At 39.7% G+C, this 26,113-nt stretch overlaps 1 protein-coding gene across 2 annotated transcripts; it reads left to right on the top strand.

Moving 5' to 3' along the window:
* The first annotated feature begins 473 nt into the window (after positions 1–473).
* VSTM2A (V-set and transmembrane domain containing 2A) lies at positions 474–25,592 on the top strand. Of its 2 annotated transcripts, none has more exons than XM_050892661.1 (5): positions 474–552; positions 2,861–3,027; positions 3,935–3,985; positions 7,416–7,752; positions 25,504–25,592. In XM_050892661.1, the coding sequence occupies exons 1-5, from the start codon at positions 474–476 to the stop codon at positions 25,590–25,592; spliced, it is 723 nt and encodes a 240-aa protein (XP_050748618.1). The 2 variants fall into 2 exon arrangements, with proteins under 2 accessions (XP_050748618.1, XP_050748619.1); XM_050892662.1 differs by lacking the exon at positions 25,504–25,592 and adding an exon at positions 25,382–25,458.
* Positions 25,593–26,113: the final 521 nt, after the last annotated feature.

Genomic DNA, 26,113 nt, shown 5'->3' with positions numbered 1-26,113 from the left:
TCTCTCTCTTCCCTCCCCCCCCCCCCTCCTTTTCCCCACTCCCCTCTTCCCAAGCTGGATCAGTGTGTAGGGAGGGCAGTCATCACGCCATCCTGAGCAGCAAGAGCTGACGTTGGACGAAGCTGCCAGGTAGCTGAAAAAAGGCACAGAAGGCAGCTGATACCCACTTTTCAACGTTTTTTTTTTTTTTTAGTCTGAATCTGGACTTCAAGCAACACAGCGCCTGAGACAGCTCATCTGAACCACACTGTATTGCAATACTCGCTCTTCCCAAATAAAAAGACTCCACTGAGTAGCAGAATGCTGCCAGTGTCGCAGCTAGGGCTACAATACAGAGCCTTTTTGTAACATTTAAAAATCTCTTTCTGTTCATATATTTAGAGATACATACATACACTTATACATCAATTCTTCCTTTTTTGACGGCACCTTTGGCTTTTGTTACCCTGATGTGACTTCTTCTTCGTCTTGGAATGATGGGGATCTTTCTAGCTTATGTTGGATTCATTTTCTTTTCAGTTACGTATATTCAACAAGGACTTTCTACCCAAGGTAAGATCCCTTATTGTCAAATATGTGTGTGTGGTTTTCTATGCTAAAACAGACTGAGAAGAGGATTGGGGGAAGAAGGGGGCATGAGGAAGAAAAGAATAAAAAGATGGATAGGAGATGAGGACACCAAGCATCACGTTTATATTTAGCTTAAAAATTGTCTGTAAATACGAAGAGAAGTAAGAAGTTTCCCCAAAGTGGGAATAAAACAGGCTTCCTTCACTTGTTTGCAAAGAGGGAAATAACAGGCACCTTGCAGAAGAGTAAAGGGGTGTCGGTGAATGGACATACATGTGTTTGGGTTGTGTATGTTTGTATATATGCATGTATGCCTACAATAAACACCTACCCGTGCATGCATAATTATTGCATTCAGACCAAGTACCGGGTGGCTAAATCTACTGCCTCCCTTAAAATATTGCAGTCTCCTTTCGTGCTGCGTCCCCTTTCCTCTCCTATTACCCTGCAATCCTGAGTCAGACCTTCATTTCGATTCTGTGACTATGTGTATTTCTGCCCCCCCCCAAAAAAAGAAAAAAGAAAAAAAAAAAAAGAAAAAAAGGTAGAAAAAGACAAAATCGACTTCTTTGAAGACCTCCCCCCCCCCCACCCCTGTCGCCTTCCTCCCTCCTCGCCGAAAGGCGCGCCTTGCATTTCAAGCAGCCCCGGCGCTGCAGGACCCGGTTGTTTGGGACCTCGAGGCTGCGGCGACGCTGTCAGCACCATGGACAGATCGCGCGGGGCCGCCCCCTGCGCCTGCTGCCCGCTGCCCGCCGCCCGCTGCCCGCTGCCCGCCGCCCCTGCCCGCCGCCCCCTGCTCCCTGCTGCCCGCTGCCCCCGCCTGCTGCCCCCGCCCACCGCCCCCTGCCCGCCGCCCCTTGCTCCCTGCCCACTGCCCGCCGTTCCCTGCCGGCAGCTCCCCGCCGGCTTTGCCAGCCTGTGCCGGGCTGCGCTTGGCGGTGCTGGCAGTATTCCCCTCCGCGTCCCCGCGCCACTCACAGGCGCTGACCAGGAGGGGAGGGAAAGAACAAACAAACAAAGAAACCAAAACAAACTTACAAGCTCCGAATACACAAAATGCAAAGTCCTTTTGTCAGTTTAACTCCGTGACTACCAGTTGCTGACCGGTGGGGGCGGGGGGGCTCAGAAAATGGGACACTGTGAAATATAAAGCTAGTAGCTTTGCTAAGTATCTGTTGCCAAGCACAAATGTAAAGGGAAAAAGAAGTAACACTGGTTGAGTGTGTTGCTAAATTATCCCACCAATTCCAGGTTAGCTAGGAAGACTGGAGAAAGAGAGAGAAAGAGGGGAGGAGACAACGAGCGATATTTCCTTCGCATCGTAATATGCTCTAGTCAATCTGTAACAATGCAAAACAGAAAGCAACATTGCAGGGTCTTCCCAAATTTTCCTCTTCTTGAAACACAGGTTTTATTTATTACCTTGTTTGTCCCCCTCACTTGACTATCATGTTCCATTACATTGCACAATTTTGAAGTGCATTATAGGAAAGGATGAGAAGGAAGTACAACCTGAGACTTAAAGAAATACTGGTGCCCTGGACTATGTCCATCAGCATTAGTTTTTAAACCTAGCAGTGGTACACTGAAATGGGCAGATCCTGTTAGTTAAAGGACTACAAAGGTGAAGGTTAGTTCTAGAAAGTGTCTGCCAGGACTGAGAAACGGAAGATGTATTGCTTCTTGGTCTGATTATGCAAGCAGAGGTTCTCAGAAAGAGTAACTAACTCAGGTAAAGCCTTTGAAATGGGCATTTTGATGAGTGGTCATAACCCACACCTCAGAAGAGTGCCCGTTCCAACAGCCGCTCCAGCCGGCTGTGGAAGGTTTAACAATTTACACATCTCCAGCTCAGCCCCACAAAATACAATAAATCAGTCTGATTTTTTTCCTCTTCCAAGCTGGTCTTGCACAGAATCCCTCAGTGAGTGGTGAAATACTGCATTCTGCCCAAGGGTATTTGGACCTAATTACATGAAACTTTACTAGCCCATGGGAGTAAGCAGGGGGGTCTACAGCATTTCCCATGAGCAGAGCTTAGAGTGTAAAGAAGGTGGATTTGTGCATAACGGAGGAAAGACATACCTGGATGTGAGAGAAACTGGGGGAGATAATGTGTGGGCAAACTGGAAAATCAGAAAAGAGGGGGAATGAGAAAAGAAAACAGAGAAATTAATTTAAAAGGGAAAAAAGGGAGAGACAGAAGAAAAAAGGCAACACATGAAGCAGAGAATAAACAATGAGTAGGTAACAGGAGATCCCAACATGTTATGCATTTGTTTTGCAGCAAAATTCACTGAGTTTCCGCGAAATGTCACGACCACTGAAGGGCAAAATGTGGAGATGTCTTGTGCTTTCCAAAGTGGCTCTGCTTCGGTGTACCTCGAAATCCAGTGGTGGTTTCTGCGGGCGGCTGAGGACCAAGAGGCTGGAGCTGAGGTGACAGGCACTCAGGTACTCATCCTCTGCCGTGGGGTTCCCAAACAACCACAGGAGAAGGGGTGGAGAGGAAGGGAGGGAAGGAGAGAAGGGGGGGTAGAGGGAGGGAGCAGAAGGAGGTTCTGGATCTCCCCAGGGACTTAATTTTGACCATGAAATAATAGCACAGGAACCTGCAGAGAAAAATGCCCACCTCAAGGGATGGTGCCTTTAGTGCCTGTCACTCTCAGGATGCAGCTAGGGACGTTCACAAAACCACATGGATTTCCAAAGTCTAATTTTTTTTCTTTTTTCCTCTCTCTCATTTTCCCTTTGGAAAGCAGCTGTTCAGAGACTGCTCCTTGTGGGAATTTTTTATTTCCCAAATGGCAAGATCCTACACGTGCCCTCGAATGTACAGCTGGCGCAGTCGAGTTGGCAGCCCTAACTCTGCATGCAGCTGCCACAGGAGGGCACACACGTGGGGGGGGGGGGAGCAGGGGGGATCCCATGCCCCAAAGAAGAAAAAAAAAAAAAAATAATTATACAACTGCGCAATTTCAGCCTTCCGAGCGGGACAGAGGGGGCCATGTCCCCTCACACCGCCATCCAGGGACGCTCCTCCCTTCCTCCGCTGCCACCTCCGCACCGGTCTCGGCGTTCCACCGCCCCGAAAAGACGCCCACGCGAGGCGGGCGGGTGGCGGGCGGCGGGTCCGTAGGGCAATGCCCCTCTGCCGCGCTCGGGGGGGGGTGCCCCGCGGCCCGCGGCGGCTCTCCCCGGCGCGGCCCGCAGGTGGCACACGCGGCGCGCCGCGCCACGGGCTCCGCGGCGGGGGAGCGCGGGACGCGGAGCGGGGCGCCCGCGGCGGCGGGGCGGGGCCGGCCACCCACGGCGGCGGGGCGGGGGCCGGCCACCCACGGCGGCGCTCCTTTCCCTGCAGGTGGAGCTCTTGCCCGAGCGGGACCTGGACAGCGACGGCACGAAGATCAGCGTAAGTGGCGCCGCACGGCGCGGGCAGCCCCCGCCGGCCGGGCGGGTCCTTCCTCAGCCAGAGCCCCACCCCGGGCGCTGCCGGCGGCCGCCTCGGAGCCGGCACGGCGGGGTGCAGCGAGGCTGTTCCCCCCCGCACACCCCCTTCCCCCCCTCCCCGCATCCCCTCCCCGTCCGCACCTCAAGTGGAAGCGGGCAGGCGGCCGGCAGCCCGCAGCTCCTTCCTCGCCGGGCCCTGGCAGAGGCTGCCAGGACAGCCCTGCCCCGCGCAGCCTACGCCCCTGAGGAGCCCTGGGTATGCGAGGCCCAGGCAGTGGACGTTCGGCAGACTCTGTTTCCACCCCGTGGAACAGACAGCCTGCACCTATCCTTGTACCTCTTGTTTTCATTTACCCTGGGCAACTGCTGAGTCCGCCTTAGCGCTCCGAAGCTGGTTTTAAGGCTGAAATTTGGCCGTGAAGCTGCACTTCCCTTCAGTGGGGTGTGCAACTATTTAAATGGGTGCTTGCCCAGGTTCATATCCGCTGGCAGAAAAAAAGCTCAGAAAGTCTTTGGACAAGACCTCCTTGTTGGGAGTAATCTCCACTCTTGGCCACTGAGACTCTTTCTTAGGAAAGTGGGGTTCTGACACGAGAGTTACCGATCTGCCTTTTGGACATTAAACCAGAATGTTGTCTCAACAAAATTACAAGCAATGTTGCTCCAGCCCTTGTCCAGGGAAAGGATGCCTTCCTCAGCAGACCCGTATCCTGAGTCAGGCACAGCCACAGCCCCTGACCTCTGAAGAGGTCAGACCCTCCTCCCTCAGTGTCCCAGGAAATGTATGGTGGTGGGGTCATGGTGTGGTGCTCACTGCAGTGGAAAGACACAGATACTTCGCAAACACTGCAGCATGAGTGTTCCTTATGAGCCCAAAGGGGTTTTCCCTTTCTCAGACACAATCCCTTTGGAAGTGCCTTTTAGCTGCAGCCAAGGCTCTAAGTACCAGCAACGCTTAAACCAGCAACAGATAGAGGTGAATCATTTCTGTTAAATCCTTTACTCTGCTGCTCTTCGATGCCTACAAATAACTAACCAAGTAATTACATCAGGTCCAAGCGCAGCTAGGTATAGCTGAAGGGCATTTATAAATGAGAATTCAGATATGTTACATTCAAAACAATACATATTCTAGCCATACTTACATTTCCTATGATACTTCTCACCATACACTATAAACGGTTTGTGTCATGGACCATATCTTCAGTTACATTTGTAGACTACTTTACAAATGAGGCCCACATGTGGTCTTTGGATACTATTCCACTAGATGTAGTGCTAGCAGCCAATTTATTCCTTATCAATACTGGCTCGTTCAAAATCCCCGTAATAATCCATAAGATCTGTGAGACAATATAGGCTGTAAAGCTTGTCCCATCTTTCAAGTTAAAAATCTCTTTCTCTCATTATGTATGATAATAATTCACAATGGGGTATTTATACAGTGTTTTTAGAAGCTTGCATAAAACATTTTATATTTGCAATAAAAAAAAAGTCAACATTAGGTTGACAGTCTAAATAAACTTTTTACGAATGTAGCCTTCCTTTTTTTCTTTCTTGAAGGCACAAAAAGACTCTCCATTAGTACTACTGGAAAGTATCTTCGTGAAGAGGAGAGCAAATTTTTAAGTGCATTTAGTAAATTCTTTAAAGAAATGGTAATATATACTAAACGTGTTTTTATACTGCTGAAATACACCACTTCTATTGGTTTTAAATGACAATCAGGCATAAATTGAAAACATGCATACATGCTGACTGCAACAATTTCTAGATTTCAAATGCAAAACCCAAAATGAAATTCTGTTTTTCATTAATGCTGTGCAACACTGTTAACTTTGCAGATATTGCATGGGAGCAAATGAAGGCAGAATATGACCTAGAGATCCTCTTTCCATTCGTATGAAACTTCTCTAATCCTTTTGCTGAATATGAGCTGTTCAGTAGAGATATATTATTTTTGAATATGGTTTAAATAACTATCCAGCACTTTCTGTATAATTAATATTGCATATGTTATGCCTGAAAGTATGCAATCCATACTTTCAACTCAGTTTGCCAAGGATAAATTCAGAGCTGGATACAACACAACAGGCTGTAAAGTCCATCCAGTACCTTAAAGCAATAATGTATTCACAAGTATTGCTCTTCAATTTATCAAGCAGGCAGAATAGGTGCTTTGCCAACACTGGTGACTACAGCATGCCAAGCTATCAGAAGCAATCTGTTGTATAATAACCAATAAGATGTGCCTAGTTTCAATCTAACAGTTCTCTATTTTTGTGATCTACCATGTATTCATCACCCTGATGTTTCCTTTTTGCCTGTTATTGATATGACACAAAGCAACATTTGCATCCATTTTTATGAAATGGTGGAAGTAAACCAGGTTCAGGAGTTCTTCAAAGCTGAAGTTTTCTGTCCTGCTGAATCCCTTTTAACTGGCTTCCTGTGGGGCAATAGATATTAATCCAGATAGAGAGTAATAGCCAATTAATTAAATATAAATTCTCTAAAGTGATGAACATACAGGAAGGAATTCGTGTTACCTTTCCTAATGCATCTTAATACCTATCACACATTTCTGGATGCATGATTTACTCATGTGTGTTTTAATTATGTGAGACAAAAATATGTTATGTTACCCTCAGATATTAAAAGCAATTAAAAATAAATCAGGAGTCTTATTTTAGCTGACAACTTTTAAAACGATCTTGAATATGTGCTACTTGAATATGTGCTGCAGAAATGATATGTGACTTCTAATAAGTACACACTTACATAAATGAGACAAAAGGAACTACTTGACACAAGGTGTCTTGTTATGGTTAATAAACAAAAAATACCAAAGGCTTGGATGTGCCTGAAGGAGACAAATTGAATGTCAAATATGCAGTTTCAATGTAGTGAAGACTACAAGCCAATCTAATAAATTGTTATTAAAGAAGTTTAAATATTGGCAAACATCTCCAACGAAATTGTTAATGCACTAGTTCAAAAACTGAATTATTCAATAAAGCCAACTAACTGGAAAGGTTTAACCAATGAAGTGTACAGATATTAGGTTTATGTAAGAAAGCTCATTAAGAATGTTCATGATCTTAAGCAATTAATTGGAATGAGCACAGTAGTTTGGGTTGTTTGTCTAAGGCCAATTAGCATTTCAGAGCAAACCATCTAAACAGTTTTGGAAAGAAGATGTCAGACATCCTCATAGAGACAAATAATCATACTCATCCTTGATGCAACTTCCCTGCAGTAAGCACTATCACACCACTGGTTAATTTGGCACTTGACTTCTCTGAACAGGCTCTACATCGGTAGAGTCTTCCGAGGGAAAGAATAATACCTGACAACATGTTTGTTTGTTTGTTTTCCTGGCAAATTTGCAGACAGTGAAAGTACAAGGGAATGACATCTCCCACAAGCTGCAGATTTCAAAAGTGAGGAAAAAGGATGAAGGCTTGTATGAGTGCAGGGTGACCGATGCCAACTATGGAGACCTTCAGGAATACAAGGCCCAGGCATTTCTGAAAGTCAACGCTAACAGCCACTCTCGACGAATGCAAGCCTTTGAGGCATCTCCAATGTGGTTGCAAGACATGAAGCCTCGCAAAAACATCTCAGCAGCTGTTCCAAGTAGCATCCATAACTCTGCCAATCAGCGTGTGCGTGCCACCTCCAGCCCTGAAGCAGCAGCCAAAATCCCCAAGCAAAGTCCACAATCAGGTATGGTAAAGCATTTTGAGCTTTCATTTGATTGCTTACCAGCATGTAAAAGGAGGCTAACTCAACAAGGTAACCAGGAATTGTGACTAGGAAGAGTGTGGTGCTCATTTATTCCTCCTTCTTTCTGGCTCTGTTCCTCCTGCTATCTCCTTACTTCCTAAAAGCTGAAGAATAAGTTTCTGGGCAGAAGAAGCAAAAAGCCTTAAATTCATATATGTGGATTTTATCTCTACTGGTTTTATCCACCTAAGGTTAGCTCTCTAATCAAAGCTTAGCTTTCCCTGTTGTGTGTGTGGAGAGAGGGGGGCATGTCAGTGAATGACTCATCTAATTTTAAGGTGGCTGTGCATGATAAATTAAATAAAACACCCATCCAGAAGTGTTTCTTCCTAAGTTAATTTACACCAGTCACCTACCTTTTACATCTCTAACATTTGGTGAAAATAATCTACTTTTAGTATCAATCCTATTTTCATGAGGAACTTGACTTCTAAATCTAAGCAGACCTTACATACAGCAGATTGTTTCTCCATTGCGTAGACTTTAGAAAGACCATGGGTTTGCCAGTGAATGTGGGTTTGTCATCTTCAGCTGCTTGACCATTGGTTTTGAATCAAGCATTAAAATGGCAATGCCTCAATTGTCTGTCACGTAGAAATTAACGTACTACACGTTTTGTTTGGGAGATTTTGTACAGCACTGTATAAATAACCTATAAGCAATATAAGCCTGCATTTTCTACATTGATATAGTAAAATTCACAGTTATGCAAAGGTACATGAATATACAGGAGGTGAAGCTGTTGACCACTGTATGATGGCAGTAAAGAGATGGACAGGATAAAAAATTGAGACTTTGTAAATGATCAAAAATCCTCTGGAAAACAAACTGTTCAAGTTTAAGGGTTTCTGGGTTACTTCTGTTTACACTGAAGGCCCAATATAAGGCAGGAGATCACAACCTAGCTTAAAATATATAACGGAAGCTAACCTAGTTTGTTCTGATGCATCATTTTTCTGCTAGCAAATGCCATGTCATCAAAAACAAAACTCAGAATACAACAAATTTCATAGCACGCCTATTATGAAATCACTTTTATCTTACAGGCACACTATTAGAAAAACATTTTGATAAGGAAAATATGTTTCATTACAGATTGGAACAATATGATTATTCATATGAAAATTCTTATTGCTATTAGAAAAGATGATGCACATACTACCACCATTTTACCTCTGTATACATTTTTTAAAATTTATTTAAAAGTTACATTCAGTTCTCTTGCCCTGAAATGGAGCCACTTTCATTTTTTAGCTCTTCCAAAAAATGTTTAAGCTGTTAGAAGAAAAGAAATATTTCAATTGATTTAAAATCACCATTCTACCATGGCTTTCCTTTCAGAGAAATGTATATACCTCTTTCATTGGACTCATACATTTAAAAATAGCAGACTTGTCCATAAAGTGAAAACTCTGGTTTCTGTTCAGTTCTATGTTAAATTAATTAAAATACTCACAAGTTTATGAAATATGTGGCTACAGACTACACTGCATTGCAGCCAAAGTGTGCACACAACAGCTAATCCACTAAATCACTTTGGATATGTAATTGAATCTATCATACTGTTTATGTCTTTAGTCCAAGCAATGTCTTGCCTGATTACTGGACATTTGTTATTTGAAAGCTGGTAGGTTATTACATGGAAAGTTCCTTGTAAAAAAAAAAAAAAAAAAAAAAAAGAAAAACTTAATCTCTATTTTTTTCCTTAAGCAAAGATTACTGCAGATCACATACAGACAATCCCAATCATAAATAATTTAAAAATTAAACAGATTAAGATGTAATTTAGTTTATTAATTCATTGTTTTATGATGAAGCACAGATTAATGCTGTATTCATCAGAGGTGAAACTCATCTACTGAAGAAAAAAAGAATGTACCAAAAATCCATATTAGGCTTAATTTCAATTTAATGGTCACTTGCTACACAGTAATTACTGGTGATATTTTTGATGAATATCAGTTTAACTCTTGAGAACCAAGATTCACTTTCCTTCACTTGAGAAAATCTGGGCCTGATTTTCCAGCTATGGTGTGATTTGGCTATTCACTCCATTTTACACTCACTCTACACCAATAGAAATACCCACAGGAGCACAAGGCAGTGGGGGTTTTTAGCTCTATGTAACTTTGAGGAGCAACTTCAGCTGAGAAAAGAGAGACATCAGTTGTGAGACCTCAGAAAAGCAGAAAGGAGGTGTCATAGACAGTAATAGTCTTTCTTTTTATGATATCGAATCAACACAATCTCCTTATACTGTCAAATGAGAAACTTCCCTTCTTCAACATCATGCTAACTATATATGCATGCACAAGACTGCTGTGTCATTACATTACATGTAAGCAATATAACCATCCAGCCTAGAACACAGAAACATGGTTGAATACAAATTTATCATTATTAACCATCATTAACCAAATGTTTGTATTTGAAAGACATAGGGGGTGATTGTGATATGTTTGTTCATGTTGAGTAATACATTAACTTCAGCAATACTGTTTGAAGAGACAAGTACTATTAACCATAGGAAATTGTATCAAATATTCTCCAGTATTAGAGAGCTGGTGCATAGTTATTGGCAAACAATAAATTTTATTGCCATGCTCACAGACTATTGCAAAATACGTTTACAGCAGAGGGAAATAAGACACTGTGAAATTATTGGGAAATCTGTATTCAGATATTTCTGAAGAACTTGGCTACTAATATAAGAAAGATTGACTTTAAAAATTTATTTTTGAAAGGTAGATAGCACTCTACTTAACTCGTCCTATCCGAAGCACACTGCAGAATTTCATTTATTTCTTAACAATAGATATTCAATAGGTAGCTCTAGAAAAGCAGTTTACAGTCACTGCCTTTTTAAAATATCAGCATTTTGCAACTGAACAGATATTTCTGCCATTCTCCTCTTTTACTCAAAAGTAAGAATATCTGTGATAACTATGAGGGAGCTATATAGCCAGGGCTGACAAATTAAAGTGATATGAGGTCCATTCAGCATTTTGTGCTGCTCTGAAAAATGCTATGTGAGTGTAAAAAAGATATTTGTTATTGTTAGCGTAATGGAGATTCAATATAGGAAGAAAGAGCTAAAGAGAACATCTCCCACAGACAGTCTTCAGATAATATACTAAGAAGCACTAAACGTCTACCTCAAAGTCAAAAAAGTCAGGAAAGCAAAAGTCAAAGCTAACACAGCTTGACCCTTTCATTTCATATTCATGGGCTGCAGCAAATGAAGTAAGCCATCACAGCTTAACAGGAATCTGAGTAATTTGACAGACTAATCTGCATATATCCAGAAAATGTCCTATGTAGGTGGAGTGACAGACATTTTTTTTCTGCATAATTTCTAACAACATATCTTACTCCAAAGGTAAAAGTACAGTTATCACAGAGCCCTGTAACTCTAAGCAATGTTGCAATTAACTGAGGTCCAAGACCTGCAATGAATTCAGGTAAAAGGAAGCTAAATAATCTAGAAGCTGCACCAGTTCTCACTGTTTCATGGATATAAATCTAGACAAACTCTACTACCTGCATTCGTCACTCAACATTTATAGCAACACTAAGAGCTGCAGAATTTGATGTGCTGAGAATGTGTATATCCCCCAAACTCTTCCTGTTCTGCCAATGTTATGTTAAAGCACTCAAAGCCATTAGTTGCTTTTCAGACTCAAGAAGATCAGGCTCAGAGAACTCAAGAAGGAATAGCTACAAATGAAGAAGTAACGTTAGGTCCATTTTCTGACTGCTTACATACAGACTCTGCACATCTCTAGCAACTTTTTGTTCTTTCCTAAAGTAACAAATTCAGCTATTAACCTAACTACATGCCAAAACTGTTCCTGTGATGATGGCAGAGTTGCAGTCAGTGACTTGAAAAGGAGCACAAAGAAGAAGATAGTCCTTATCTAAGACAGAATGACCTGGATTCTTGGCATCATAAATCACACTGAGAAGCTGATCATCAGGTGTGAAAGCAAAAGAAGAGGATGAAAACATATTTCTTCAGTCTGTTGATACTGATAAACCAAAGACATTCCTTCCAGCCTCCATTTTTATCTACAGTATCCAGGAATCTTTTATTATCAACCTATTGTAAGCACAAATTTTATGTCCAGTTTGGAATCTTCTGGGATATAAACCAACTTCTGTGTTGTTTTGTTTTTTCTTTTATGTTACATCTCCTCTTAAAGTGAAGGGACAAAAAGTCTCCTCTAGCCTCCACCAAGGCGACAGCCAACATTACTACTTTCTTCACTAAGAGAAAGACTTTGGCTTTTGCGGCTGCTGTTTTAGAAACTGTGAGTACCCATAAGGCTGGGAGGCACCAACCGTTACTGTGATTGTTGCACAGCAAAAAGTCAAGTCTCTGTTTCCTTAGGACTACATTAAACCAAAAGCCAAATGAGAGTTTTGTTCTTCTTGTTCTGAACCTTATTCAGCTGTTCTCAGAAATTCTTGCAAAAAGATGATGCAAGGACTATCCCATTTTACACCTGTATACACTACAATCTCTCTTTTTACTTGAAACTTACACTTTGGTTCTCTCTTCCTGAAATGAAGCCACTCCACATTTTTAGCTTCTCTGAAATAATGGAATAAATTTTAACCATGTTAATTAATGTAGCCCTATTAGCCAGTTAGTTGTTAACCTTGAAACTGTAAGCATCTTCTGGGAAGTGCTAATCTGCTCCAAATAACTTCATTGACAAAGCAACGTCTTAACAGCAGCTAAACCCCTTTTTCTAGGCCTGGATTTCCAATGCAGAATGAACTCACTACTGCCTTATATTTCTTTCAAAAACTCCACATCTTAATTTCTTATGTGTGCATACTTACTGATAGAACCAAATGCATACAAGTATTTAAGCTCCTGTTCCTAGTGCTTAGTCCAACTGAACCCAGCAATAAACAAACTGTTTTCAGTGGATCTGAAGTTCTAACTCCTGTCACAAGCAAAATGGTATCTACTTCTTGTAACCATCTCTCACTGCCATTGCCAATCACTGGTACTACACCACTGTCACCTTTCTATTCATTTGTATTCCTCTTACAAAAACACAGGTTCAGGAACTAAGAAGAGAAAGCACTCACCAACCAATATGTGTTCTTTTTTGTTGTTCTACAAGCTTTAGCAGTTGTTCAATCCCACATGTCCATGCCAGACTGAGTACTGGGTATGCTTAGTTTCAAACATGTCCTCTCTGAAATCAGAGATATTATTTTCATCCTTAGTTATGCCCATGGTTGAGCACTAATACTGAATCATAGAAGAAAATCATGGTCTTCTCAGATTTGTTGAGATAATCATGGATCTGTCATTAAACATATGATATCTCCACTGTAACTTATATTCCTGTAAAAGTGATGGTGTTTGGAAAGAAATGTTAAATAACCTTAGCTAATCACGAACAGGGGTAAGTGGGAATTTGAGAAAGCAGGTAATGGCAGATGAGAAACAGCCTACTACAGGAAAGGGGACTCCATGGCAGATTTCCATTTTTATTATTCAAACGTAGTCTGGACTACTCTTGAGCAGTTGCCTTTTCAGATACCGTACAGGTTTGTTGTGGTTTAACCCCAGCCAGCAACTAAGCACCATGCAGCCGCTCACTCACTCCCCCCAACCAGTGGGATGGGGGAGAGAATCGGAAAAGAAACATCATGGGTTGAGATAAAGACAGTTTAATAGGACAGAAAGGAAGGAAAAATAATGATAATGATAATAATAATAGTATGACAGCAATAATACTAAAAGAATTAGAATATACAAAACAAGTGATGCATGATGCAATTGCTCACCACTCGCCGACCGATGCCCAGTTAGTTCCTGAGCAGCGATCCGCCCTTCCCAGCCAACTCCTCCCAGTTTATATACTGGGCATGATGTCATATGGTATGGAATAGCTCTTTGGCCAGTTTGGGTCAGCTGTTCTGGCGGTGTCCCCTCCCAGCTTCTTGTGCCCCTCCAGCCTTCTTGCTGGCTGGGCACGAGAAACTGAAAAATCCTTGACTTAGTATAAACACTACTTAGCAGCAACTAAAAACATCAGTGTGTTATCAGCATTATTCTCACACTAAATCGAAAACACTGCACTATACCAGCTACTAGGAAGAAAATTAACTCTATCCTAGCCGAAACCAGGACAAGGTTATATGCATGAAAACATGGAAAACTGTCTTTGGATGCTGCCCTATGTATATGCCTCCTATGAAGCCAATCCAGAAACAGTGAGGAGAGACACAGCAGGAACTAAATGCACAAAGTTTAAGAAACTGATTTTGTCCTTTCTCCATCTACGTTGTTGTTTATCTACACACATATATACTGAGATCTTTCCTATTCTTTTAGTAACCTTACCAGTGTATTTCACTGTCCATCTGCCATTGCTACATAAGCACTTAATCACGTCTCTTCCTTTCTTTTAGCTATTTAAAAATGAACCTTTCAGACTCACGTCACCTTTAGAACAAAACTGATATATAAGGATCTGGTAGGGGACTCTGAATTCCCTGAGTAGCAGAATTACAGTCATTCTTTTCTACATGCCTGATATAACTTTCTTTGTTAATTAACCACTGGAAAGATTGCAGATGGGCCACACAGTTAGCAAAGAAAGAGAAGAAAAGAAAGGAAGAAAAGAAAAACTAGGGGGAAAAAAGCTGTTTATGAGTTGTTTCTCAGCTCACTCAAATTTCTTTTCATTGCTACACAATCAGGCATCTTGCACTGGGTCGTCAGAGATTGCAGCATATGTGACAGGGCCTGCTCTTGAAATAACTGATGGGATTTCCTTGCTTCAGAACACAACCTATTTGTTACTTAACACATGTACAGCAAAGCAGAGGACATTTCTGCCTGTTTCCGACGAGAAGCAGGAAGTTTTCCATCTATGGTGCCCTACTTCATTATGAAAATCCTTTGCATAACTTAAAATTAAAAAGAAATGGGTAGAATTATCTGCTGGTTGGAATGGATACAACTGCTGAAGCCAAAAGAATGGCATTCATTTACAATAGCAAAAAATTTGGCTCAAGCATGAGGATGAAGATGAATTCTCTTCTACTCATAAAGTGAGAGTGAATTATAAGAAGAATCTAAGCTTTACCCAGCTTGTACCACGTAAAGAATTTTAGGACAGTGAAGCTGTCTGGGAGCAGAATGAAGGGAAGGAAAATACCTGAAAACTGCTATTTTCAGCTCATTCAGATTCAGGAGGAGGGGGCATTCTTGGTGGTGGGTTTTGTTGCTTCAGGTTTTTTGTGTGTTTTTTCTTTGACTTTGATCGACTTTTTTCTAGTGTTTATCTTTGAAATCTTAGGCAAGACTAGCTAGAAAGCTCAACACTCTTAGTATTTTCTTATTCTCTGGGCAGGGATTTTCCATTTGATTAAACAACTCATGAGCTTCAAAGATATTCCAGACACACAAACTTCTTTACAGCTACAGTAATAATCAATTAATTCTGCTTTGCTGATGATAAAGCCGGATGTCATTTGAAGAGAAGCTGATGAACTTTCACTGGCCTTGTGAAGAGAAGACTTTGCCCCAAACCCTTCATTTTACCTTATCGTAAGGAAGTTGCTGTCATACTTTTTACTAGTGCAACTTGCTATCCTGTCTGTGGGTGGGTGTTTCAGTCTGATCCACCTCACTGAAGTTTGTTCCCCCACCTACTGACAAATGCTACTGTCTTGGAACAAAGCTGCCTAGTGTGCTGAGAAGAATAAAAATGTGAAAGTTAACTGCCACAGCCAGCATTCCCAGAGCTTCATACATACAATCTGTGTGTTCATCAACAGCAACAAAAATACAGATACCAAATCTGGATGCTACTTCTGCTGCCAGTCCTATTTCTACTGCTGTTATTCCCTCAGCTGCTGCTGTTGCCTGTGACACTGACTGAGGCTTTTGGCCACCAAATCACAGCCATAGGGCTATAGTGACTATAAAAGTGACTTCTAGATGACTACAGAAGGTGGTGTATCCATCTCCAGTTCATTCTGTACAACTGAAAAAAGAGTTAAAAGGGCACGATGTTTTGTGAAGGAGCAATAATAAATCAATTATGAAGCCAAGAACTAGCAGTATGTCTCACAGAGAGCTAGACATTCAGATGGTGCAAAGCCCTTTAGTAGAATAATACTGTTTGAGAATATGGCTACACAACATTGAGCCTGTACCATCTTATACCTGAAGAGTCTTTCAATAACAATGAATGACATTTCATGATTATGATTGATCCCACATCTCAGACTTGTAACGAGAAAGGTAAAAAATTCTGAAATAAAAGTAGAAAAATTCAACAATATAGAATGTGAAGGAGATGATAGAATTAATACAGGATTCAGCACAAATATTTCAAGCATCATTCTCACAATCCACCATTTTCGAACTAGTGCACTGTGGTTGTAGGGGTGATAACTTTGTATTTTTTTATTTGTATCACAGTAATAGCAAGGGTGAAGGCTTTGACTTGTGAACTCTGATTTAGCTCTTACAGTTTAAAATGTTGCCACCCAGAGTCTCTGTCTTTCCCAATCAGAAGTTATTGCCCCAAACCTGGGTGGCAGAAGGAAATAGGTGCCTGCTCCTCAGGTCTCCCAGTTCACAGTGTTGAGCATTAAATTCAGCCTCTATGACAGCTGATAAACTAAAACATCGTGTTGTTAAATTGAGATAGATGAAGAGATGGCATGGGATTTGCTTGTATCACTCCTACTATTGGGGGTTTAATTTCCATAAGAGGGGGAGGTAGAGAGATGGAGGCACTATCATCTTAAACTACTCCAGCTAAAACCATCAAGAGCTCGTGAGTCATAGCCCTTAGACAGAGGTATGTTCTTTTAGTCAGAGGCATTGTTCTAATCTCTATAACAACTGCATTATCCACCAGGCAAACAAAGGATCAGAAGAAGGGTCCCTGCCTCAAAACACTTACCATCTAGGAATCAGACAGAAGAAAACAGACTCATCCAGCCAGATGGGTACAGATAAATGGGAGCTTAGCTGAGTTCCATGAAAATAGCTCTTATATAAATGATATAAATAGAAGGAGATCAGGTTGACTGTATGTCAAACATAAGCCTAAGCAGTGTCAGGTGTGAATAGCGAGAAAAGAGATTGAATATCTCATGCTGAAATATTTACAAAGAATGATAATTTTCCTTCTGTCTATGTTATAATAACCCTCTTTGTATATGTTTTTCTTGGTATGACGATGCTGTTGAAGATGATAGAGTAATATTAAGTATCATCCCACTTAAGATTTTTTTCTGATAGATGAAAGGATGAACAGGATGTAAAAAGCACAGGAGGAAAAAGACAAGTTCAATTCTATTTTTCTTCAATTAAAACTCTTGTTGCAACTTTATGGTATCTTTCAGAAATGGTTCTGTTAACAGTTTAATTACAGTGTAGCATATATCAAATATACACACATTTATATATGTTACAAAAATGCTGAGTAATTTGTGCTCGAGCCATGTTTAGTTACAACAGCAGAAGCTGGTTACTAGCAAAAGAGTGAATTCAAGAATTTTTAACAGCCTAAGTTCCTGCCTTCATTCAGGATGGGGCATAACTATATGCAAATGAATGAATGAAGATGGGTTACCACAGGACAGTCACAAAAAACTGCATTTGCTTTGGAATCAGCCATTTCATACAGATAAATAGGTTTATATATTTTTCTGTCACACATTAAAAAAAGTCTAAGACATTTTATATCCATGGTTGTCAGGGATAGGATAAGAGAGAAAGGTGCCCAGTGCTGATAAGAGCAGTCATAAAGCATGCTGCCAGTGGTTCTCAAACAATACCAATTAACCAATTTAAGGCCTGCATTTGCTTGAGCTTGCCCCCCTCCCCCTCAGCTTTTAACTGTTGCAGTGGGCACTGGATATTGGACTGCTTCTCACACTAGTTTTATTTAAATAGCTAACACTGGTGTTTCACAGACTGTTTGCAAACACCTCTCTTAGCAACCCTTTTCCCAAAAAGTACTCTCTCACTGAAACAGAAACAGCTGAAGTCAATGCATTACTTATACATGTGAAGACATATTCAACATAAAGGAAAAACAAAAAAAACAACAAACCCACAAACAAAAAAAAGTTAAAAATTTGCAGGCTCAAACACCAACTAAAGGGAGGAAGAGAATTAGGTTATATGCTACAAATGGCTGATGCCTGAACATTTGTGACTGAGAGCCCCAGGTAGGCAGAATGTCATTCTCCTAAGAAAAGAAAGTCACTCAGGGAAGTTTTAGTATCAAGACAAAAAAAGCTTCCACAATATAATAAATATATAGTGATGGAAGTAGTCGTAGTTGCACAGCCACTAAACAATTCAGAGACATCAAGAACTCACTAGAGCCTTGGCTGAACACATGAAATTTGAGGTAGCTGAGCACAAAAAAAGTTTTAAGCTGCTAGAAGGAGTAGTATGCTTCTGGGTATGTCTAAAGCTGAAAGCTGTGTGCCTTAGGTTCAAAAATCATTTGGACTCTGACATGCTCTACCCCACATATCACCTGCAGAGACAGTTCATCTACACTTCATTTCACCAAACAGGTATCTAACTTACTGCTACTTTACTGCTCTAAACTTGTTTATGAGAGTATCACATGAAAATGCTAGGGAAATTAAAATTTCAGAAGCTGAATTGTGGATGAGATAGTCTGTCCAGCTAGACTCACTTTCAGACCAAAACAGCCTAAATAAGTTTCCAAGACACATAAGCATTTGAACAAAACTTAGGATCACTGCTACAGAAATGAATGACACTCATGAAGCCAATGCAAAATTGTAACAGGATTTCCTAGTTCTGAAGTACTTATTAACAGAATTTAAACAAAGATACATATGAAAACAGAAGGAAATGCACTGATCAGAATGGAAGTTGTGAATTACAGGATAAAGGACATGAGAGAGAGCAAAAATTACACTAGAGGTGGACAAGGCCAACTACACAGTCCAGTTCATCTTCCTGAAATACTGTGTTCAAACTCAACAGTGATTTTTGGCTATTTTCATCAGAACAGTATGAAAATCTAGAAATGTTGATGCACTTCCCATTTCAGTTATATGTTTAGGAATCTCACCCCTCCCTCCTGCCTGTTGAAGGGAAAAGGATGACAGGGTCAGATCATTTTGATGATCTCATTTTCATCTTTGAGAATGACATTAGCCATCATTTTAGCTTCTTCATCATGCATGGTGGCCCAACTAGGAAACCTGGTTCTAGTCAAAGGGTTAAAGAATGAGAGATGAACAAGAGCACTGTTTGAAGAATTGAAAAGAAAACCATGACTCAGATATGTTGCAGAGGAAGAACAAGATTTAAAGGTTTCCCTAGGTATGGGTTGATGTAAAGGATGATGTAGAAAGTGGCCTGAATGTAAAATGCCATGTTTGTTCACACCAGTGTACCCGTAATTCTACTTCTGTCCATCTTGGCATTGTGAAATTGCAGAAGTCAAAGTCTCCCTCTTCTTTCTTTCTCCCTTCATACTGCTATCTATTGTCTTTTTATAGATTTACTATGGCTTGTTCTGGACCACTGCCTGAAGCCAAATATCATTTTACTACATGCTACCTATATTTGAAGTCTCCTCAGGTTTTTCGTCTCCCAAGTATTTCCATCTCAAGTTTCCATTAGAATGTGGCTTTAGGTGTAGCTGGCAGCAAGTTAAAGGCTGCGACCTGCCTTAGCCCAGAAAGAGCTCCAGGAGTTATTGTGGCTCAAACCTCTGGCAGAATTCTTTCCTCTACTCAGGGTTGGAAAGTTGTCGCTTTCTTTTGCCCCATGACAGGACTGAACACCTCTGTTAGCCTGGGCACCTTACCTAGTGAAAGCTAGGGAATAACCATCCATATAGGATCCCATCCCTCTTCCTCACCTGTTCTTCTGGGCATCACTGGCAGAAAAGGAACACACAGCAGATGAACAGAGCTACACGCTGGACACAAAGCCTAAGCAGACTTCAGGGAAATTCAATACATAGCCTATTCTAAATTTCCATCAATTTGGAAGCAGTAGTTTTCTTCCAAAATGCAAAAAAATTCAGAAATTCAGAACTTTTCTTCTGGTGTGTAAGATGAATTCGTTTGCCCTATGTGGTATATTTGCTCAAGACAGTGATGAGCAATTCACACTATTTGAGGCTGACTACTGTACAGCTAAAGGAGAAAGATGGACTGGAAGCCTAAGCAAAAGTATCTGCATTAGGAGGCTTGAATGTGATACTGCTCGCCTTTTGTCTTTCAGTTCCCCAAAATCAAACACAGTTGATTGAACCTTAAAACACACATGAGAAGTAATTCCCCTGAGGAGGGAAAGGGGGACCTTATGTTTGTGGAAGGGAAATTTTCTTCCCGAGTGTGTGTATATATTCCAGCAGTATAGGAGAGCTATAGGTAACTGTGATTTCTGCATTTCAGAGGAATAAAAACGATAGCAATGGGTAAGGCAGAGAGGAAGAATCTACTTATTTAAAACCTGTGTGAGACATATTCAAATAAAACTTCAAATAAAATCAACCATACTTGGTTTCACCTATCTTTATGGATGTAAAACTGCAAACATCTTCCAATAAATTCTATGGTTCATTAATATACCCAGTAAAATTAAGGCAGGTATTTCATGAACTTTTACTTCCTTTACATAGAAATAATGCAAAAGTATGATTTCATGTGGTTTCAAATGGGGCTGACAAGAAGGCTATTTCAAATCTAACACTATAAAGCAAAGCCAAGTGTGGCAAAACAGCAAACTAGGCACTTAAAGATGGAAAATATCAGCACAAATTCCTGAAAAATGAGACTTCCAAGTTTCAACACCTCTGTGATTTCAGAAATCAGTAGTACAACAAAATTAACTCATATTCAGCACAAGCTGAATATATATCCCCCATATATATGCAGGGATATTTTGGTATCATGTAATACATATAGAGAATCTAGGATGGACTTTTGTGTGACCGACTGTATTTCTCCTGTACTGGTCATCACAAAACCAGGACTCTACTCAGGCATTAGTCTTCTCTTGTGATCAGTGGCTTACTAATTAAAGGAAACTCAAGGATACCTTCACTAAACTTATATGTTTAGTAAAATATTAAAGCAGTGCTGTTGAATTCACAGATTCGTTCTGTTATTTATATGACGATACACTACTCATTATAAACATAGCTGTAAGAATCCAGTTTTCAGAGGCTCTGATGGGTATGGAGGCTCAGAGTACAGGAGGCTATTACATTCCAAAAACCTCCCAAACCTTAGCAAGCACAAGGAATGCCAAACTTGCTAAACTTCAACTCTTGCAGATGCAAACTGCTTGAGATCCAAGGTGGTTAACCATGTAAGGTACTCTTACAAATAGGGGATGCTAAAACTGTAGGGCCTGAGGCAGCTGCTTAGTTTACAAATCAGTGTTTTGTCCAGTTGTGAAAAAAAAATGGGCAAAATTATGAAACCAGCATTTGCTTTTCTCTGCTTGCATCCCAAAATCCCACGTATTTTTACACAAATTTTGTCTGATCAATATCTTAGTGAAAGCAAGGGTTTATAGTCATTCAGGCATGCAATGAATAACTTGGTTTTTGTTCAGTTACGGTTTACTAACAATTTATAACTTCTGCTGGCTTTATTTTATACTTAGATGCTCTAAAATTAATGTCATTAACAGAAAAAAATTGATGTTTAGCTATTTGGTCCATACACTATGAGCCATGAAATACGGTTCAGCATTTGTGACAGAGATTATTTTATTGTTTTAAACACTAAGATCACAATTATTTATCCCTATTGTTTTTTCTCTGTTTTCCTACTATTTGAGTAAACCACATATTTGGATAAATCACAGTTTCAAAGAGTTTAATGGCATGAACTACTCTTTCATGATGTTGCACAGAAACTTATCTCATGATCACATGCCTTTGGCAATGTAGCATTTGTTTACAGGAGAAGGCTAAGTATTTCATGAACATTTGCTCTTTTGGATGTATGTCAGTGGCAGGAAACAAAAGACAACACATGGGCATTTACATCTCACAGGAAGAATATAACTTGATCCCAGTGGCTGACAGATAAAAATGTGAGAATCCCTGACCCACACATCAAGTACAGTTTAACTAATAATGTAGAAATAATATTTGCATACAGCCTACCGTTCTTCTTCCAGTTTACTGTCTTTGAGGGTAACATAATTGTAGTCCAGCTTTGCCCAGTGTTCTTGACCTGCAATAAGATTTCTTTTAGCTCTCATTATGTTAATTAGAAAATAATGTTAGAAATGGCGGGGAAATGAGTAGTCAATTTAGCAAATTCACAGCCAGATCAACAGGTTTTTACTTATATTACCGTGCTCACAGTTCCAGTGATACTATTTAAGTCCTGGTCAGAACTGTACACCAAAAACACATTTGCATGAAAACTCTGAATTCGGATACTCTGTATTTTTGAGACATTTGGATTTGGATTCTGATCTGTACTTTGCCGCTGACTTGAGTCTAAAAACAGCAAAACTAAATCTCTGATTTAAACACCCTATGACTTTTAGATTTGCAGTCAAAATGGAAATTTCTGACTACTTCTGGTCGCTTGTCCTTTATCAAGATGGAAACCAAAATAATAGACTATGAGCATGTATGACAGAATAGAAAAAGGAAAAAATCTAAAAAGGCTGCTTTTGGTTTTGCTATGTTATTATTCTACATTTGCTGCTTTCACCCTTCCAAAATCTAAAGAAATACTTGTGTTCATGAGAGAACAAATACAATTCTTTTACACATCTCCAGAAAAAACAATGAAACCTGAGTATATTTAAACTCCAATTGTATTTCATAAAGAATCACTGAAAAGCTGAGAGTGCACCTAATAGTCATATATGTCACTGTATATTGCAAGTCAATTTTATTGCGGGTGATATATTACTGAAAATGTATCAGTTTGGGTTAGACAGCATTTTGGAAGCTATTAAGCCAGTAACTAGAGACCTGATATGACATTAGGATATACTAATCAGTTCCCGAAACCATGCAGAAGACACTGTTTATGACAGTGATTTCCAACAATCCTAACTGCCTCTTTCTCCACCTAGAAGCTGAAATTGTTTTAGTTGCATTTCTCCTAATTTTTTCTCGTGTGTTCAGTATTGCTTTAGCTTGTACTTACTGCTTGTACTCTAACCTAAATCCCTTGCAAGATAAAGAAAAACAAACTTGTTGCTTACAGAAGAACATACATGTAGAACATATGATATGAACTGGAGAGAGGTCATGATTAATACAGAGACTGAACATTATAAATAAAAAGGTTATCATGTGTATGCAGTATATGACCCCTAATTTGGGGATCTGCATTGTCATACTGAAAAAAAGCAAAACAAAACAAAAATCAAAGAATACTTTGCCTGCAAATATTACAGTGCTGCTTTTCCCACTGTGAAATAGCTTAAGTCAAACCTGTTTTGTGTCATACTGTTTCTCTTCCACACATTACAGCTTTCAAATTCTCGAATTATAATGCCATTAATCGTTAAAAAAGCTTTTAAAAAATATTCATGAGACTCTTCTGAGTATTTATCTTTATTTGCGTTGCACATATTTTGTGCAGAGGAAATGTATCTCCAAAGACCTCTTTAGAACTGTCTTGAGCAGTGTATTTCTTTAGTTCAATCAAAAAAACATTTAAATGGAATAAAACGAGTGAAAATAATTCAATACATCATGAAATGATCTAACGCTAACAAAAGGTTCTAACTAAGTTCTGCTAACCTAGTTAGGGAAAGAAAAGCCTTTCTAAAAAGCTGTCAAATGACAAATTTTACACCTTATATAAAAGAGAGAACAAAGCCATGCTGCAATAAAACCAAAACCAGAAACTGAACTCGACCCTTGGGCACAAGCTTGTAAATACTACCTGTATGAGAACAACCCACAGGAAGAAGTTACAGCAGATTTGCTTGTGTGTTTGCTTGTTCCTCACACAGAACAAGTGTTTTGAGAAGCCCAGCAAACTACTGCAGTGTAGTACAGGTAGGCTAGCATTATCAGATGGGCAAGAGAAAAGTAGGCTTCCCACTCCTGTCTACATTCTGTAGGAACTAGGCTCAGAGTTCCCTTGGACTTCTTTGAAAATCTTAGCAATGTCTTTGAGATATGTTTCCATTTAAAAGTTAATATTCATTTAGAAATTCAGTTCACACATGGATAATTGAAATATCACTGTTACTTAGAAGCTCTTGTGTATGTGACAGAGGACTAAGAGTCTTTTATGGCAACTACTGTGTATGCAATGTCTCACACCATGTATTTACAAAAGGAAGCAGTGTTCAGAGATCTGGGATTTAGTTTAATCCCTGTTTTTGAAGGGAAAAATTTACTAAAGACAGGAACAGAAATACTTCTTGCTACACTTATAAACATAGTTAGCAGATACAGAAAAATGTTTTACTGATAAATGTCTGAAAACTTTAAAAAATTAGCATTTGCCTTGAGTTCTTTTTGCTTTCGTTGTGTATATTCTTGATGAGAAGATAAATGTGCTTTTTGGGACTGCAATGAAATCCAGCATTCAGTTTAATATTAAATTCTTTACAAAAAAAGCTTATACATGTTTAATAGATTTTTTAAAAATAACCAGTTATTAAAAGTCCAGCATTATTATGGACTGCTTATAACACCATTGTTACTTTGTTATAGAATTGATGCCTGTAGCCATCAATAACATTCATTCTTTTCAAGTATACAACACAGCTATAAAATCTATTAATCATGCATTAACCTGTTATAATTGGAACTTTTATTTATAGTGTAACCAAATTAAATTTATGGTTTTCACTTCAAGTAATATGTTTCAAATTCTGAATGTAATGTTATATGATATAGAGAGTTATCAAACACTGAGACTTGGTATTTAAGACATCTAAATACTCATGTCCTCGGTGTGTGAACTTTTCAGTTTAATTAGTCTAGTTCTGAATGTTTTTATTCTGATAACATACTTAAAATATAAAGTCATGTTTTTAGAAATAATGATACATACCACTGTTTCCATAGCTTTTTAAAAAGAAAAAAAAAAATCTGGGAAAATATAATTTCTCAAAAAAAAATACACCAAACGTTTCAGCATTCTGTTTCCCCCTTGTAAATAGCACAGCCATTTGCCAGTACCTCCTCTGTTTTACAAGAAAACACTCTTTAGCCAATAGATGACTTTTTTGTTAGCAGTCAATGATGTGATGCTGGAAATTATTTTGTAAAGAACACTCTGAGGTGGGAGGTGTTTGGGTTTGTTCCTCTTGGTATATGGTTTCACTGGATAATGTTGTTTAAAAAGACAGACAAGAAACAAAAACAAAGCAAAACAAAAAAACCTCCCTGGGACTGAAATACTTTGTATGTGTTGTTATTTGCAGTGCATGCCAAGACATTCATGGGCACCAGAGCCAACCTGGCGAGCTAATTAAATATATAAATGTATGTGTTTAAAACAGCCTTATAAGGAGCATTGGAAATCTGCAAGATGAGCGAATATCTTATAACTTCTTCCGCAGGTGCGAGGATAGCTACAAGCCATGGACTTTCTGTCCTGCTTCTTGTTTGTGGCTTTGTGAAGGGTGCTTTGCTTTAATCTAAAAGTGCTGACTTTTTCCAATATCACTTTCTCTTCTTAAAGCAAAGAGCAAATCGCCTGTAAAATCCACGGAGCGGACAGCAAAGTTGACCCTAACCTCCAACCACCACTCTGCACCCAATGTACTCTAAATCTCTACACAAGGAGCACCTTCTTCAGGAAGTACAAACAAAAATACTAAATAAATAAAATAAATAAATAAATAAATATTATAAAAAGAAGAGGATACCACATGTTTTCTTGATATATCTTATTTTCTTTGGCGTATCACTGATCTTTTATTTGAAGAGAACTGGTGTGATGTAATCAAATGTTTTGTAACAGCAAGACCTAGTTTCCTTTTCTTTCGGCAAGGAGAAGCCTCATCCTTGACTTCTCAGGGGTTGGCCTGCAAGTCATCAGTATTACAGAATTAACCATGGATGACATTTGGTTTCCTACGCTGAAAGAACCGTTCCAGCCTGGAAGCAAACAGAGGCCAAATAATGAAACAAAACATAGTGATTTAACATCGATCCCAATAAAACACCCCACAAACTTTATCAAAAAGCCTTTTTTTTTTTTTTCCTGTGAGGAATAGGGAAGAGAAAAGAAATTCTACAAAGCAGCTAAACAGTCTAGAGGATGTTACATCTGGAAAACTAATAAGGAT

This window comes from Gymnogyps californianus, chromosome 2, assembly GCF_018139145.2.
Source record: "Gymnogyps californianus isolate 813 chromosome 2, ASM1813914v2, whole genome shotgun sequence".
NCBI classification, from domain to species: Eukaryota; Metazoa; Chordata; class Aves; order Accipitriformes; family Cathartidae; genus Gymnogyps; species Gymnogyps californianus.
This window is presented reverse-complemented; position numbering and strand designations above follow the sequence as displayed.

What these genes read in the sequence shown, in the direction of transcription:
- VSTM2A (XM_050892661.1), top strand. Translation starts at nt 474, where the DNA reads ATGATGGGGATCTTTCTAGCTTATGTTGGATTCATTTTCTTTTCAGTT. An exon ending in ACAAGGACTTTCTACCCAAG is followed by an intron (nt 553 to 2,860) that starts GTAAGATCCCTT and finishes TTTGTTTTGCAG; the next exon opens with CAAAATTCACTGAGTTTCCG. An exon ending in CTGAGGTGACAGGCACTCAG is followed by an intron (nt 3,028 to 3,934) that starts GTACTCATCCTC and finishes CTTTCCCTGCAG; the next exon opens with GTGGAGCTCTTGCCCGAGCG.